The sequence below is a fragment of the Drosophila miranda genome, chromosome 3, assembly GCF_003369915.1.
Source record: "Drosophila miranda strain MSH22 chromosome 3, D.miranda_PacBio2.1, whole genome shotgun sequence".
NCBI classification, from domain to species: Eukaryota; Metazoa; Arthropoda; class Insecta; order Diptera; family Drosophilidae; genus Drosophila; species Drosophila miranda.
Genome location: NC_046676.1, coordinates 23,543,251 through 23,561,429, shown reverse-complemented (window position 1 = coordinate 23,561,429; position 18,179 = coordinate 23,543,251). Strand labels below are relative to the sequence as shown.

At 44.3% G+C, this 18,179-nt stretch overlaps 1 protein-coding gene across 2 annotated transcripts in view; it reads right to left on the bottom strand.

The window, feature by feature from the left end:
* Positions 1 to 16,829, bottom strand: part of LOC108159204 (zinc finger protein jing) — a 128,251-nt gene extending 111,422 nt beyond the window's left edge. The window contains exon 1 of one of the 2 annotated variants that reach the window (XM_017292274.2): positions 16,690 to 16,829. Coding sequence is in view for 1 of the 2 variants with exons in the window: in XM_017292273.2 (XP_017147762.1) it covers positions 12,796 to 13,481 (686 nt within the window). In the remaining variant the exon portion in view is untranslated. Of the gene's footprint in view, positions 1 to 12,795; positions 14,825 to 16,689 lie in introns of those variants that run through there. The other variant, XM_017292273.2, reaches the window with a different exon arrangement.
* Positions 16,830 to 18,179: the final 1,350 nt, after the last annotated feature.

Here is an 18,179-nt window from a genome sequence, read left to right as displayed (position 1 = left end):
AAGGCGTTACCAGGGAAGGATCTACCCCTTTGATGGACCTTATATGTATCTCTTGTTCCCTGCATCTTCTGCTGCCTTCTCTGCCTCACACACTTGCCACAGAGTCATTGTCCCCCCCGTGAATTCTTTTGTGGGGCTTCCTCCTGCTGGCAACACATATCGCGTGACTCTGCCACTGCCACTCAACGAGTGAAAGAGAGCGATATGGCTGCCGTGCGGCAACGCCTTCGATCGCCCAATGGCCGCCAAAGTATCCTCCAATTACCAATTTACGACTCCATTTAAACCCCAGTCCAGAGACGAGCCACCACAAACGGAAGTCAACAATTCGGGGCTTTTCCCTCATAATTTTCAGACTTGACTTTTTGACAGCACTCCAGGCCACGGGGGGTGGCAAGGGCAGAGCCACAGAGGGGTGGGGGTCGAAACAGAACACAGAAAAAAGAAACAAAATGAATTTATTATGTTAACAAAAGTTTTGTAATGTTTAAGCCGCCTCCCCGGCAATTAAGTGACAGAAATTATCAACTTTATGAGATCTGCCACATGTCCTCCCGCCCCCACCCCCCTGGCAGTCCCAAAGGGGTCCCCAAAGACCCGTAGCCCAAAGTTCTGGACGGGTTCTGCTTCCCCTTCTCCCTTCTTCTGCTACTCGTTTGCGTGTTTAATGACATTATGATTAAAATCATTTTGTGTCAAAAACAATTGTCGCACACACACACTTTTTTTTCGGGGCGGAAACGGACACATGTGAGGCATGTCCAGGGAACACCCAGGACCCCCCCCCCCCCCCCCACGACAACGATTATATATGAAAAACTTCCAACCATTTCTGCCTGTTTTTTGCCACTCGCTAATGAGCGTTTCAGTGGCGCAACAACAACAACAACAACAAGGGTTTACCAAAAAGGGCTATCTGTAGCTGTGGCATGCCTCGTAATTGGCTAGATTGTGTTGTACAATCGAGGGGTCACCGTACTTAATCGGCTTTCATCGAAAACAGATCCCGTCACATCGTTTGAGCATCCCCAAGGGAGTTTTTTCCCGGTTTATTCGAGGCTTACCTGAAAACAGAGAAAATATTCAATTAGTTTTGATTTTCCAAGAGATTTATTGGAAATTCTATAGGAAATTTTTCAGATATATTGAAATATTTTCCATAGAATTTAGGGATATTTCTTAGGGATTTAAGAATTTTCTAAGCACTTTTTCCTTAATTATTGAATCCCTTATTAATTTTTCTTTTCATTTTAATTTAAGAAGAGATTTCTAAAAAAGTTATAGAAGATTTTCAAATATATTGAAATATTTTCCACAGAATTTTGCGATGTTTCTTAAGGGTTTGAGTATTTTCTAGGCACTTTTTCCATAATTATTGAATCCCTTATTAATTTTTCTTTTAATTTTAATTTAACAAGAGATTTATAGGAAATTTTTAGATTTCGATTTTTTAGATTTTCAGATATATTCAAACATTTTTTATAGAAAAAATAATTAATTCTTATAGATTTTATTATTTTCGAAGCATTTTTTCCTTAATAATGGAGCCCATTATAAATTTGTCAATTAATTTTGATTTACCAAGAGATTTATAGGAAACTTAAAAAGATTTTTAGATACATTCAAACATTTTCTATACAATTTAGGGATATTTCTGAAGGTTTTAAGTATTTTCTGAGCATATTTCCCTTGGGATTTGATCAACTTGTCCAAAGAAACCCAAATAAATATTCGAGGGCACCCCTGACGCAGATCTCGGGGGAGCTGGGAAATCCCCAGTCCCCATTCATTCCGAATATCGCTCAGAAGGGCTCCCACACACAGACCTTGGTTATTATCAATTATATACGAGCATGTGGGTTATCGGGTCGTGCGCGTCCCCATCTGGAGGGCTTTGTCATCGTCGCGAATGCGTCACGGACTCCATGGTTCCCATTTCTATGGATTCGTGATAATTTCACTAATCATTTCATTTTCTATTGAGTTTAGTTTTACTCATACCCTGCACTGCCCTGCGCCGCCTCGCCCCGCCCCGCCAAAATGATAAGAACATTGACGCCGTTCAAAAAACGGGACTTGTGCAACTGCCACTTAGCCACCCCGCCATCCGATAAGGGGCAGAGTGTCAGAGTGGGGCAGAGGAGGGGCTTCCTGCATTTTTGGTTTGTTTTATGTCTCGGCAAACATTTGATAAACAAGGAAAAAACGAAAATCCCCAAGCAAATATCGGGGCGAGTAAAAGTTAAACAAATACATAAATATTTGTACGCTTTGGCTGTCGTCCGTGTCCGCCTTTCTGTCGTTGAACTTTCCGCCATTTGTGTGTCAATTTTAATGAGCGACAGTTAACAGTGCCCCGGAAAAGTGGATGGCCCCAAAAGGGGGCAAACACACACACACACACACACACACACCTCGTGACGAAAGAGAGTAACACACTCGTTTTAGAGGGTATTCCGTTCCATCGATATCTTTGGTGGAAATGCGGAAGATACTTCTAGGAAGATACTTCAGACCAACCCGAAAGATACAGTAACAGTAACAGTTTGTATCTATTCACTTATCCCCACCAATTTGTATCTATTCACTTATCCCCTTCACATCATCATTTATAGAAAAAGATACTTCTCCCAATGAGTATCTATAACTTCCACTCTGGCACTCTTCCACTCTGGCAGTCTGGCAGCCTGGCAGGCAGCTTTCCTTTCCTGTTGGCGATTGATTTACTCCCGACATTTACGACACTCCCCGCCCCCCAGAGCTAGCAACAGATCCCGCCCTCAAATGAGGCATGGGCGGGGGCATGTTGGACATTCCCTCACGCCTCACGGCAAATAAATGGCCAAAGTGTGCTTTTAATTAAATATAAAAAAAAATACAAGTGCTTCGCGGGCAGCAGCCAGGAGCTAGCCAGGCATTCGTGGAATGTCCTGGACGTCCTTTTAAGCGGGCGAGCTGCTCATCTGAAACGCTCATAAGGCATTTCTCTCCTTCTTTGCTGATAAATTTAAAGGCATTTTGCAATAAACAAGAAACGGAGAACAAAGTTAAATGAAACATAAAAAAACACGCAACGTTTTTTCTCCCTCTCTCTGCCGTTCTCTCTCTCTCTCTCTGTGTCTCTCTCTCTCTCTCTCTTGCAAGCCATCAAAACGAATAAAACTTTGAAAAACTTTTGCAGAGAACCGAACCGGTATTTCTCCTCTCTCTCTCACACACTCTTTCGTTCAGATACTAAAGATATATATATGTATATATGTATCTGTATCTGCAGACAACTGCAGCAGACAGCAGGCGACGCAGATGAAGAGACAATACGCGAAAAAGTCAGACAAAACAAAAAAACCAAACCTAAAATGTATCTTACGGATACATAAACATGCCGCACGTCTTTGTCTACGTAAATGGCCCATGAAAATGAGACAGCGACAGCGACAGGAACAGCCAAAAGCCAAAAGCCAAAGGACCATCAGAGCATCAGCGAACATCCTCCTCCCAGCATGAGAGTCGCCGTTCGCTTCGCTTCGCTGGCGACATCTTCATAAAAAAAAGTGCCAAAAATCGCGTGTTGATAACAGCGCGTGAAACAGGGAAGGGGCGGGGTCTGCTCTGAAGGGTGGGGAGAAGAAAAGGAAGCAGCATCATTCGGATGATGATGATGATGAAGTTCTTAAAGCAGCTCTCGAGATGTTTAGGGGCAACAGGTTCAAGAGGCAAGAACCAAACCAAAGACCTACTCTAGAGTCTTTAAAGCTTTGAAAAGTGTAGCCAAACCCTTTTTCGAAGGAAGGCGGTACCTTTTCTTACAGCAAACCCCCTCTAGAAGGTCGAGTAGTTTTTCCACCCATAAATCAAGGTCAAAGATAGTCCCTGCCTGTCTGTTCCCATTTCCATTTCCAATGCCTGACTTCCTTTGTTTTCCGCCCTCGATGGACTTCAACTTTCATTTCCTGGCCATCCATCCATCCATCCATCCATCGATCATCATGATTAACTAACTAAACGATTTGCATAATGAAAGCATTAAAACACTGCTAAAGACACCAACAAATGCCGGGCATATCGATTGCAATGGCAATTAGATTGCTTTTCTCGTGCTGTTTTTACTCTGCCACGCTTCGCTGGCAAAATATTGATGATGCAACTGCAACGTGCCACTGCTGCTCCAAAAATTGCATATGAAAATTTAAATTAAATTTAATTAAAGCATATTTTCATGATTTTTAATGCATTTTCAGGCATTATTTATTAGGCCTTTCCCTTCGTTGGAATAAATAAATCATTTGACACATTTTCGCAGATTTTGTGGTCGGTTTGGGCTCTCTAATTGCTCATATTTTCATATTTCTATATTTTTTAATACATTTTCTACGTAATTGAGCAAAAATAATTGATTATGCGAGAGTGTTGCTGGCGATTGATTTGCTGTCTAATTAATTCGTTGATCAACTTGAAAAACATTGAAAACATGAAAACTTTCATTCGGTTTGGGCTCAGAACTTGTCGCCGCAGCGGATGATTGATGGATTGTTGGATTGAAACGATTCAAACTTGAAGCAAGTGCGAAAGGCTGGAAATTTGCAAGGTAAAATGGTAAAAGGGGGGTCTGGGGGGGCAGGAGGCTGCCTGATTGGTTGACTGACTGTCCGATGCGCCTCACTGATCGACCAGGCCATGTGGCACAGAGCTCCAGCTCCAGCTCCAGCGCCACGTTAATTACATTTCCATGCCGAGCAATTAAAACGCAGGCGAGGAAGGCCAAAAGGGTATCGGGTAGCGACAAGGGGAATACTCTGTAATGGAAACAAATGTCCCGCATGCCTTGCCATTCCTCATAGATAGATCCTTCCCTCTGTAGACCTTGTGCTCGATGTCAAGCCTCCAACCAAGCCCATCATGCCCCCATTTCTGGCAGAGGGTATTGACAGGGCTTTGAGAACTCATTTGGGCCGCAGACAGTGGCACGGGGCAGGGGGCTACAAAGTGTCTGCGCTTCAGAGAACGTCAATCCCCCGCTGTGTAATCATAAGCAACAATGTCAATTACTCAATCATTGATTACGATACGAGGCAAAAAGTACTCGTACTAGGTGGAAAATAATAGTAATTATGCTCCGTCGCTGTGTGTCTCCTTTGTGGCATCCACGATTGTACAATGTGTCGGCGGGGTAGGGGGGCGAGTGTGAAAAAGGGTTGTGCTCCGCCCCTACCCCCCCGATGATTACCTGGGGGGGTGGGCTTGCCCTTGGAAATGTGTGAAAAGGTTTGGTTTAAACTTTTAAAAGATTCTTAGAATGCAGCGGAAATCGAAGCGTTTTTAAACGGAATCAATTCAAGGTTGAAGCGTTTTAAAACGCCTTCGTTCCAAAGATGCTGCGTTTGAAAACGCCTTCGGTTGAGAGTTCGAGCGTTTTCAGACGCACTCTCCTGAAACTTGTAGCGTTTTAAAACGCATTCTCTTGGAAGATGCTGCCTAGAATGTAAAAGCGTTTTAAAACGCATTTTCTTAAGGTTGTAGCGTTTTAAAACGCCTTCTCTTGAAAGTAAAGCGGTTTAAATCGCACTCTCACGAAATTTTAAGTGTTTTAAATCGCACTCTTTAGAGAATTGAAGCGTCTTTAAACACTTTCGCTGGGGAAAAAGTAAATATCTTACAGTTGAGCGATTTTTCTGATCAAAAATATACTTAAATGAATGCCAAAGGCCTCCAACTATTTATGGCAACTTTTTGGGCAGAATTAATAATCAAAAAAAGGCGTTGGATGGATTGTGATCATCTATCGTTTGCTGGCACTTGTTGCGGCTTCCATTCCCCACAATCCAAATGCATTTTGTTGTAATTAACTTTTAATTACCCTTTTGGGGGGAGGGTTAGTGGGGGGGCTGGTGGTTTTTACTACTTTTATTGCCAAAATGTTTGTTCTAGCCATTTGGAAATAATTCGAAAATGAATTTATTTATGCTACAAATTGGATTTTATTTCAACTAATTAGAAGCCCAAACAATCCGTCCCGCCCCCCCCCGTAACCACGAAACTAATTTCACGCGCCAGAAGCGCACATGAAATGAAAATGACAATTAAAATCCAACACTAGAATGGCATAGAAATTCTTTTGACATTTTCCATCAATATTTATTAATTAATGTTCGTGCACATATTTATTTATTTAAACAGTCGGATATTCATGTCTAATCAATGGTCCAAGAACCGCACAAAAACCATTATCAGGCAACAACAGAAACAAAGCACACGAAAAAAACAAAAAAAAAAAAGAACAGAGACAGAAAGAGACATTTCTGGTGAAAATTCGATTAAATTTAATCATATGTCAGGCACGGGGATACTTTTTTTAAAGCCGATTATGGAGGAAGGCCTTCCCTTTCTCTAGGTCCCCCTTCTGGAAGCCCCCCGCACAGCGGAGAGAATTCTCATTCTCCCGTTGTGGCTATATCTATTGTCTGCTTCCGACTTTCAATGGAACGAAACGAAACGAACATTCAAACGATGTGATTCGCCTTCATTCACTCTTTTTTTCCCCCTCATTCATTCACTCTGTCCCCATCTCTCTCTCTCTCTCTCTCTGACTTTTCCTTCCGCTTCCCATTCACAACATTCTCTGCCCCCTTTCCCCCTTTCATCGTTCTTTCGTTTTCTTTGAAATTAGCTTTGTAATTTGTGATTTGTGCTTTTCCTTTTTGCTTTTTTCTGCCATTCGATTCGATGGTTTTTCAGCTACACTTTTGCTTTCCAAAGCTTCTTATTGTCTGTTGTCTGTGTGTTGGTGCGTATCTATGACTGTGGCTGTGGCTAAGTAGAGCACAAGTCAAGGTCAATGTCAGTCATTGACAAAAAGAAACGAAAGGAAAAAATGAAATGTAATTGCAATTGAAAACAAAATTATATTGAAAAAAATGGAAAATTAAACTAGAACTAATTGAGAGAATTCTAGGAGTCAATATTTATATTTTGGAAGTGTGAAAAAGGTCTTCATTTAAGACCACAGAACTTCCAAAAAAAAGGAACTCTACTTCAAAAAATAATTCTCAATTTTTCTTACTCTTTAAATTTAAATAAATTAAAAGAGAGGACAGGTACAGGTGCTCTTTAGGAAAGATTTCCACATCTTTAAAAACCATTACAGAAGTCCATACAATGATGATCTTATCCTCCAAAAGAAGTAGATAGAAACCAAACCAAACCCTCAAACGTCTACAACCCCCGAACATTGAAATTAAGCAAATAATAATAAATAATAAAAATTAATAATAATCATCCAAAAAAATGCAGCTAGAGGACTACCAAAGCCTCAAACGTCTACAACCCCCGAACATTGAAATTAAGCAATTTTGTTAAATAATAAAAATGTATAATAACCCATTTAAATGTATGACTGATTATTTTCTAATATTTCTAATAATAAATAAAATATATAATAAAAACTTTTAAATTGATATTCCTAAATAATTTTCTTTGCCTACATTTTAACACTTAAATCGTGCAAAAAAAAACATCTAGCCTTTATAGGTTCTCAGACTGGAGAACATTCAAACTTCTGCCGAAGAATCCATAAAGAGCCCTTTAAAGTATCTCAAACTTTGACAAAACCTCCACTGAAAAATGCCCATTCGATGGGCTTAAAGAGTAAGTTCCACAATTATTGCCTTTCGACTTTCGGGGGAAATTGAAGCCCAAAGATTGGCCAAACTTTAAGCAGAATCAAGTATTAATTTATACGCTCCTTTTGTCTCCTCTTTTGTTTGGCCATATATCCGGCTGCTCCTGCTAGGTGCTCCCATCCCCATCCTGGCAGCCGAAACATAATGATGGCCCCTGGCCATGGAAATGCAATTCCATTTCCATTGTCATTGCCAATGCATCGCATCTCTCTAACGCGCATTTTCCCACTGAATCTGGAGCTGCGATTCCTGCGAGGAGGCAGGCAGGCGGGCAGGCAGGCTGGCAGGCAGCATAATTGCCACATGTGCCACAGAATTGAGTTCAGCTTATCACCGCAGCACGCACGCAGGGGAACAGAGGAAGAGGCGACAGCGGGGAGCATGGGCCGCCATGCACATCACTCATACGCCATGTTTGTCCAGTCGATGCTTAAAAAGTTAATGACTAATTTTCGCTGGCGCACAACGTGAGGAGGCAACAGCAACAGCAACAGCGGGGAAAAAAAGAACTGCCTGCCACGGCCGTCAGTTGGTTTTTCGGGATGCGCTGCCCGTCTGGCGGCCACACGATGGGAGTGCCTCTGTGGCTCTGTGGCTGGAGGCAGCAGAGGGGTTGACTTTACAGCTGCATATCGGAGGGGGGGGGGGGGGGGGGGGGGGGGGGGGGGGGGGGGGGGGGGGGGGGGGGGGGAGAGGGGGGGGGGGCTGTTGCCTCCACTGTTATTTCAGCTGCATGCCACCATCATCATGCGACTCTGTCTGCCTCTGTAGCGGCAGAGACTCCGACTCCGACTCCGCGACTGGTCGCCCCTTTTCGACTGACGTTATAATTAATGAAATTTTCCAGCATTTCTGTTGATGTTGCCCCGAATGTGTGCTGTGTGCTGTGTGTGCCACAACGAGTCCTCATGCTGCCAGCGAATTTCCAGGCTAATATGATTTTGATTTTGGTGGCCGGGCATTAGAATGCCATTAACTTGTTGGTTTGTCGGGTTTTTGCATCCATTCAAAGCCGCAGATAGATAGAGAGAGAGAGAGATTCATTCATTCCCATTCAAAGGAGAGACGGGGCGAGTCCAATTGGCATTGGAGACGTGTAAACGAGGCATAAATGATGCATCTGTTGCACAAATGCTTGGTAAATCTCCTGATGATAGTCCTAGTTAAGGATGCCCCTTGAAGGGGGTTCCTTGGGCATATATTAGCAGGAGAAGAGGATAATTTCTTAGGGTTTTACAGCCTTCTTTCTTAAGATGAGGCCAATGTCCACCAATCATTGGAAATTCATAGGTTTTAAGGGCTCTTTTTGTTCCTTTATGTTCCTCCAATTTCCCTAGCAAATTTGTCACTCTACCTCGCATTTTTCTCACACTTTTCCGCAGCAGTTTTCCTCACCTAATTTCCCACTAATAGCACACAAAATCCCTACTTGAATCTTGCTTTTCTCTCGTTGCCTTTTGTGATTTATGGCCCCGAAAAGTCGCGCACGTATTTCAGCACCCCCACTACTTGCCTCTCCCTCTCCCCCACCCCCCCTCTCTCTCTCCTGCTCTCTCGTCCATTGTTTGCAGAGACAAAGTAGCGTGCGAGTGCAGAGCAGAGCCGAGGAGGGGGGAGTAGCAGAGCCGAGGAAAACAACGTCTGCATTCTACAATTGCGAATTGCATTTTCCATGGAACGTAAATAGAAGCTATTTAGCAAAATGTGCACGAAAAAAACAACAAACAGAGAGAGAGAGAGAGAGAACTACAGCAGCATCCACGTCCCAGAGGAAAAACCCAAGAAACGATTGCATCCAAACCCTTGGATACTCTTTATTCGAGAGATACAATCAACGAATTTTTTAGTTCTCTGTATAGAATGTATCTGTGGCATGTATCTCAGGAAACTGCTTACTTCTATGCGTGCGAATGCCCTCTCCATAAAGGGTATAAAAAGATACATCCAAAGGGGGAAAATGCCTGCCTGCCTGCCCGCCAGAGAGACGGGAGAGAAGAGGGAACAGCTTTTGCCCCGTTTTGAGGTCAATGGACAAAACATGCAACATGCAGGCAGCATTTATTACGACTTAATGCGCTCCCTAAAGGGTGGAGCACGGGGGGGCAACAGCGGTGCAGGGAGAGGCTCTAATTTCGTGTTTAAACTGCTTTTCACACAACCTCTCCTCAGATACAGATACAGATACACAGATACACCACATGGGAGAAGCCGCAGCTGGTTTTTTGTTGTTCATAAAAAAAAGAACAAAAACAACAAAAAAGATACATGAAACAGAAGAGAACGGTGCAACGAATGTGTGGATACCCTACAAGAATCTGCTGCCCCCAACCCTCTTTGGAGGCAGTGGAAACAAGTGGAAAAAAACCAAAGGCAAAGCCCAACCAAAGGGCCTGACAGCAGGAGGTGCCACAAAAAGAGGCAGGCAGGCAGGCAGTCGGAGAATGGCCAAAGGAGGGGAGGAGGGCAGGGAGGCAGGGAGGGAAAAAGAGAGAAAAAGAAAACAAAAGCCAACATTTTTCAGTGTGGCCAAACTCGTGGCACGAAAACTTTTGGGCGGCTGGGGGTGGCCGCAGGCGGGAGGCAGCAGGCGTGGCAGATAGTTGGCCCCCACAATGAAATGCAGATTTGAGCTGCTTTTGTGGGGCGTGTGGCGTGTGGCTGCTTAGCTGTTCATTTTTTTGGGTTAAATCTTGGCCCAAAAAGCAAAGCCGCAAATGGTATTGGATCTAGAAATGCTGCTCCCTTTGCAGATACAAAAACATCTACAACTGGCGACTGGCAACTGGCAACTGGCAACTGGCAACATTGCAACCTATTACATTGCACTTGCAACGTCATCAGGCCGTCGCTTTGGAGTCGCTTTTGGAGTCGCTTAAACGAGATAAATCAACGTGGGCGATTACACAATACACACACGCGAATCTCAATGCGATTGTATCTGCCTCCCTCGTTGTATCTGTGTGCATGACTTGGCAAAACAAGCAACAACCCACAATCAGTGGCAACAACAAAATGCAAAAAGGCTCGCGCCATTGGAGCAGTGGGTCGAACTTTGCTTTGGCTGTGGAAAAACGTGGAAAACGTGGAAAACCTGTAAGACAAAAGTCGACAAAATCAATAGCAAGCGATGACAGTGCCACCAACAACAGCAACAACAGCAACAGCTTTAGATACATTTTTTGTGGCTTGTGTTTCTTGGGCTTTATGAGCGATAATTAAAGTTAAATTTTTTCTGGCGTCTCTGCGGATGCCACAAAAGATACAAGATACAACAAGTATTTCTCCACTCCAAAGATTGCAATTTGTGTAGAAAAAACAACAAAAAAAAGGAAACTTTTAATGACTATTCTCTGGGTGATTGTATCTTTGTGTGTGTCTGTGTGTGTATCTGTGAGGTTCAGTAAGAGTGGTTCTGCCAGAAGCCAAGGCTGCGGCAGCAAATCTCCTCCTCAATTGAGGTCAGTAATTAGAGAAATAAAAAAAAGCAGACCAAAACAATCGAAATTCGAAGATTATTCGACATTTTTTGTGTGTCCAAGCTGTAGATACTCTTCGTTTAATGTATCTCTTCATCCGCACAACAAATTCTGTGCATTCCCAAAGATAATGCACCTCAAAGATACACGAAAAAGGTACAAAACAAAAAGGCAAAATACAAAACAACAAAATTTCAAAGAAAAAACACACAGAAAACACAGAAACACACAAAATAAATAAATCAAAAAAGAGTTCAATGACCAAAAAGTTGAAATTATTTCCGACCGCGACGCGAGAGCGAGAGGGAGAGCGAGAGCGAGAGAGAGAGAACGCGACTTTGGCCGCAGATACGTGATAAGCTGAGGGGCAGACGAGTGGGGGCTGTGGGGAGGAGGCGTGCGAGGCCCCAATTGACAAAACATTTCGCGGCGCGTCAAGCGTACTGACAGATACAATAGCCGAGATAGCAGCATTCGGGCTGCCAGATAGATGGCAGTCGATAGGCGTGTGGCTAGAGAGCCCCGTCTTATCGGTGGCATGAGATACATGTACACGTACATGTACATGGCATGATTTGCATGCCACAATCTGAAATTAATTGAAACGCGAAGAGAAGCAGACCAAAAGATACGTCTTAGAGGGGGGGGAATATTTGGAGGTTGGAAGTTCCAGCGAAGATGCATCTGGGATAGTGCGATTATGTATCTGTATCTGTCTATCTCTGTGGCTGAGTGTGTGTGTGTGTGTGTGTGTGTTGGTTGCAGCCAGGAAGCCGCTCTGTGGCCTCTCACGCCCACGCGCCATAAATTGAAAATCATCAGCTACTGCCCCCACACCCCGGCCGGAGGAACGCATGTTCTGCGTATCTTTCAGATACAAATGCTCGCTGCAATCGCCCCCCGCCTACGGCTCTGCTTTGTTTCTGCTGCTGCTGCTGCTGCGTTGCGCATTTTTAATGAGCGGAAATTAGTTGGCATTGCGGCAAGAAGATGTAGATACAAATGTATCTATGTATCTGTAAGTCATAAATATACAATCCGATGACTACTAGGGCCATTAAGGGGGTCGGCGCGCGTGCCGCTAGGCCACTTGCCACTTGCCACGGCGATTGTTTACGTATCTAGTATCTCACAGATGCGATTGTCGAATCGCTCGTTTAACTTCCAGATAAATTCTGCCTCAATCGGTTATCGGTGATTAGTGTTCGAGAGTATCTCATCGTGGCGAGGCTCGGAGTATCTCGTGGATACTCTCCTAGTACTAGTACTATTTTTGGGCACTTTTGGCATCGCAGAGGCATTCGGATTGCCACTTTTGGCTCACTCGCAGATACTTATTTTCGGTGTATCCGCATTTAGCGCAGTCTTGGCACTGCACATCCCGCAGATACAGTTTTTTTGCATATCCGTTTATAGCCAGACAGCCAAGCCAAATGTATCTGCTAGATACAGATTTGGCACGGCACGAGGACATCTTAAACATGCGCTGATTCCCGATTGCTGATTGGGACAAATGCATCACTGATTTATTGCATCTCCGAGTTCTCCTCCCCATGCTGCATGCATGCATGTATCTGACAGATACGTTTTACAGCATTTCCGCATTACCCCCCTCTCCATCATTCACTCACTCACTCACTCACCTGTCGGATGACTCTGACGAATCGTATCGATCCCGGCACCGCTTCTTCGTGCCGCCTCCTCCTCCTCCACCTCCGGCGGTGCCTGCTGCGCTTCCTGCGGCTCCTCCTGGTGGTGCTGCGGCGCCCTGATACAGCTGAGATCGCAGTGCGTTTATATCCAATGCGGCAGACGACTGTGCGGCACCGGCAGTCCCCGTTCCATCGCCGTTGGCCCCCCTTTTGGTGCCCTGGACAATGCCAATGCTGCTGGGCGTGCTGAACAAACGGGGCGGCTTGGCGGGCGGCTTCAGCTCGATGTTCGAGTGTTGCACTGGTGGCACGGGGGGCACTGGGGGCGGTGCCAGTGCCGGCAGGGCAGTGCTTGTGGGTGTGGATCCTGTGGCAGTGGATGTTGCCGCCTGCTCTGTTGCTGTGGCAGTGGCTGTAGCTGCGGCAGTGGCTGTGGCGCCAATTGTTAAACTGTTTAAATTGACGCCGTTTTTCAGCTGATCAAACAATGACAATGCCCGACTGGAGGTTAAAGTTTTTCGCCCTGTCAATGCTGTTGTTGTTGTTTTTGTGGCAGTGGCAGTTTGCGGAGGCGGCAATGTGGCCAGACCTGTAGCTGCTGCTGCTGCTGCTGCTGGTGTTGCAACTGCTGTATCTTTAGTCTTTAATGCCGTATCCTTTGGCTGTGGGTCTGACATTTTCTTTCGTTTTTCCTCACTTTTTTTCTGTTGTTTTTGTTTTGTTTTGTGTGCTATTTCCACTATTTCAGGTTTTGTTTTGGTTTTAACCGTACTTTTAATTGCTTTCAACAGTTGCCAGTTTTGCGGGGGCCTTTTTGGCCTTTCAAGTGTTTAGGCCACATTCTTTATTGTTGGTTGTTTTGTTTCTCAACTGCTGTTTTCGTTGTTGATTGATTTGCACACTAAAAAACCCAATTGATTTTGGTTTTGGGGGAACGAGAGAGATCTATAAAACAGCTGTATCTTTATCTGGCATAAATCTGCAGCGTAGCACCCACTAGTTTTGCTCTCGGATAACCGAAACGGTGCACAAATATTCTTCAACAGAAATTGATTTCAATTGGTGAATATTTCGATATGACACACATTCGTGGGCTGTCAATCATTCCGATTGATATTTCCACACAATCAGCATTTCGCGCTATGAAAGTTGAAAGCGTTGCAAGATTCGTTTTCGTTTTCGATTTCTGGTGGTTTCGGGGCTTTTCTTATCAACGGGATGGGATGGCTTTATGGCTCGATGGCTCGATGGCTCTATGGCTTTTATGTGAATGGCAGAACAGACCGTCGTGTCGTGTCGCCTCGCGTCGCGTTGCGTCTTACCGTCGGTCGATCGTACTGTCGTTTGTTTCCGGTGCACACGCGCAGTACAATTCTGCAAGAGTGGCACAAAAGCTACGAGCGAGTGTGTATGAAACGGCGGCCCCAAAGAACCGAAGAACCGAAGAACACCGAACACCGAACCGCAACCGAAAGAAGGAAAAACGACAAACGATGCCCGTGTACCCGATGCCGAAACGGGTATTTAGTGAACCGGTTCTCGCAGAAATGATTGTGTTGAGCTTTGCTTTTGCTATTGCTTTTGCTTTTGTTTAGTAAATTATGCACAGGGCGATCGACCGTCCAGAGGGGGTGCAGGGCTGCAGGGCTGCTGCGGGTGGACGTTTGTTTGACAACCAAAAAAATCTAATCAAATGCATTCCACTGTACACCAGCACACATACACACGAACACGCACACTTGCACACTTGGACACGCACAAACTTGTTGGGTGTTTTCTTATCACTTGAGTGGGAGAGAGCGAGAGAGTGGGAGATTCGACCATAGGCTCTATATACTATTAATTCTCCCTTCGTTTGCATATGCTGCTCCTTCACGTCTCCTTTTAATTATCGCAAATTGTCATGCCACACAGAATCGAGTCGAGTCGAGTCGAGTCCGAATGCGAATGCGAAAAAAAAAAGCGATCTTTGGGAAGAACAACAACAAGCCGGGGTAAAAAAGCTGCGCGGTGCCTGCCTCATGCTCTGCCTGCTGCCGACTAACTGGAGTGGGAGACGACAACACACGAGCCCCGGCCGAGCGCCAATCGAGCCCCAACCGAGAGCCAGCCCGAGATGCAACGAGCCCCAACACGAGCCCCACACGAACGGCTTTAGCCAACTAGAACCGGGCAGAAATCAAGATACGAACCGCAAGATACGAGACCAAAGAACGAGCGGAACGCGAACGACCAAACCGAAGGCAACGAACTGCGTTTCGTTTCGTTTCGATGCGGTGCCTCTTTCTGTTGCTCATTCGCCTCTTCGCTTGGCGCCCATCCAGGGGCAGAGGGAGAGGGTGGGGGTGGGGCAGTGGGGAAGGCAATGTGCAAGCGACGCGATGTTCACTTTTGATTTCTGTGCAGCGGCAGCAGGTTTGTCGTTCCCCCTCCATTCCCCACACCGAGCTGTGGGGCACACAGCCAGCCGGTTGTTGCGCCACAGAAATATCGCGTGTAGAGCGAGCTCTTGTGTGTGTGTGTGTGTGTGTGTGTGTGTGTGTGTGTGTGTGTGTGCTTCGATGTGTGTGAACTTCTCGGGGAAGTTCAACATTTGGTAGTTTTTGAACTCCACTCCCAAAGTGGTGGCTGTCGCTGTCCGCGAGTAGGTGGTAAGTTCACGCACACACACACACACACGCACACGACATAACACGACACGGCACACCCGCTGCACCCACTGTGCAACAGCACTACCTGTTGATATGTGTGGGAACTAATGGAAGAGCAGAGCCCAAAGAATAGTTCGGAAAAAAAAAAGGTAAAAGTAGTAAAACGGTTCAGTAAAGATCGACAAAACCGGTCGCTCGTTTAGTCAACCGAAACATGTGTGCGGGGGGAGGAGGAGGGGACTACAGTGGGCATACGAAGGGGTAGGAAATATGAATATATTTCGAGCCTCCTCCAATGACAATCACACCAACCCCATTATGTCAAGAGCTACTAAAGCTAATTCAGTTAATTGTTATAAAGCCCACGCTTTGCCTTTGATTGCAGTTCAGGCAGCGAGACGGAGCGGAGGGACGGGACAGACGAAAAGCCACGCAGCCCACACCGAAAACCGAACAAGAAGATTAAGCAGTGAAATAGAGCTGACAATTAAGCTTTTTTCCCCGTCCAAAATATAGCTGGAAAACACAAACACAGAGGGGCCAGCACTGCCAGAGAAAAGTCAAAAGCAAAGCCAAAATCAAATAATAATAATAATAATGCACAAGAAAGAAAACCAAATAAAGAGAAAGAAAAATATAAATCTGTATGCATATACATACGTACATATGGCATTATGTAGGTTTGTTCGTGTGTTTATGTACATTAACTGTTATCAGACAAGCAAGGCAATGAAATGATGACAAAGAGTGTGAGAGAGGGTGAGAGATAGCTGGTGGATAGACAAGCAAAGCCAAGTAAAATAAAATACAGAGATAGTTCGCACTTTTTATGCTGCTAAAACAAACACATCATTAAAACAAATGCTCTTGATCGTTTTCCAGTGTTTCTGCTCCTAACACAAAGTCTCTGCTGCTTGCTCTCCATCTCACTCGCACGTAAAATCCCTCTCTAAGAGGAAAACAAAATCAAACACGTGCGTTACGTTACAGACAAGTGTGCGTCTCGAGCTCGCTCTCTCTCTCTCTCTCTCTATCTCTTTGTGTTATTGATGCAACCGAAAGAGAATGCAAAAAAATGCCATGTGTGTGTCGATTCAGAACTTGTTTGTTTTTGTACACTATACTATGATTTTTGGTGCTTATTGGCACTTTTCTACTTGGCAACAAATATAGCGGTACTTTATTGTATTAAAATATATGATTACCAAACATTTAAATCAATTAAATCTTGTACCTTGATTTTTGCACGTACGCTATGGAACTGGAATCGAATTTGCGGTAAATTTCTGGCGTGTGTAGATTATTTTTCCGTATTTTGCGGGCTTTGCACAAACACTTGCACAAAAAACATTTATGGAATTGACTAAGCACTAATTTTAATTAATTTTCCATTGCACCTTGCATTTATTTGCGATGTTTTGCACAATTTTCCACCATTTCAAGACGCGCACTCCAATAAGCCACGCGACGCGGAGAGGGAGAAAAATAATCTGAGGCAAAGGCATAGAAATGCAAACTAAATGCATATGCAAATGCAGAGCGAGAGTGTGAATGAAAAGAGCAATATAAAGAGTAAACCTCGCGACGCGAGTGGGGACCCTCGGCCAATTGATGGATCACTTGTCTAAGAGATTGGCCAATTTTAGAGACTCCCTCTTATTAGATTGTTTATAAAATAACGCTTAAGCAAAAAAGGTCGGAGCAAGAAACGTAAGTTGGTTACGTCATTGTTGCTGGTCAAAGGGTGTCCGCTATTGGTATGGACACATATACATATACCCTATTTCATTTGATTAATGCTAAAATTTATTTTCCTTGAAACAGAGACAGACTAGTTTTTGCCCCCTTTGGATCGTGATATGACCAACATTTCCTCAATTCTATATTATCATTTTCCCTAGGGTATCAGAATGTTGCGGGACATGCTGCTCGTTTTCTCGTGTCTGATCCATGCAAATTGGATGTTGCCAACGGTAAAAAACGTAATGAGTCTCAGTACCCGATTCAAAGAGAGCGAAAAAGAGACCCTCAATCGATTTGAAGAATGCAGTTCGGCAATCGATACTATCGACTGGATACGAGAGGTGCGCGCCAAATGGAAATTTAAAGTGAATGGGTAACAAGTGACAATGCTAATTTAATGGATTGACTCCATTTCGAAGCAAAGCCATTGCAATGCAAACAAATGCAAATGCCAACGCAGAGAGAGAGAGAGAGAGAGAGTGTGAATGAAAAGAGCAATGTAAAGATCAGGTACGTGGAAGTTCATGCCAATAAGCTTTTGTCAGAGTGCAATCGAAGCTCCATGTCACATGTAATAAAACATGTAGAATGTAAATTTGACGATACGATCAACAGTCGAGGCATGTAATATACAACGTAATTTTACTTTTTTTGTTGAACTTTTTCGTTTAAACCTTTTTATACCCGATACTCAAAATGAGTATTGGGGTATATTAGATTTGTGGTAAAAGTGGATGTGTGTAACGTCCAGAAGGAATCGTTTCCGACCCCATAAAGTATATATATTCTTGATCAGCATCAATAGCCGAGTCGATTGAGCCATGTCTGTCTGTCCGTCTGTCCGTCCGTCCGTCCGTCCGTCCGTCCGTCCCCTTCAGCGCCTAGTGCTTAAAGAATATAAGAGCTAGAGCAACGATGTTTTGTATCCAGACTTCTGTGATATGTCACTGCTACAAAAATATTTCAAAACTTCGCCCCGCC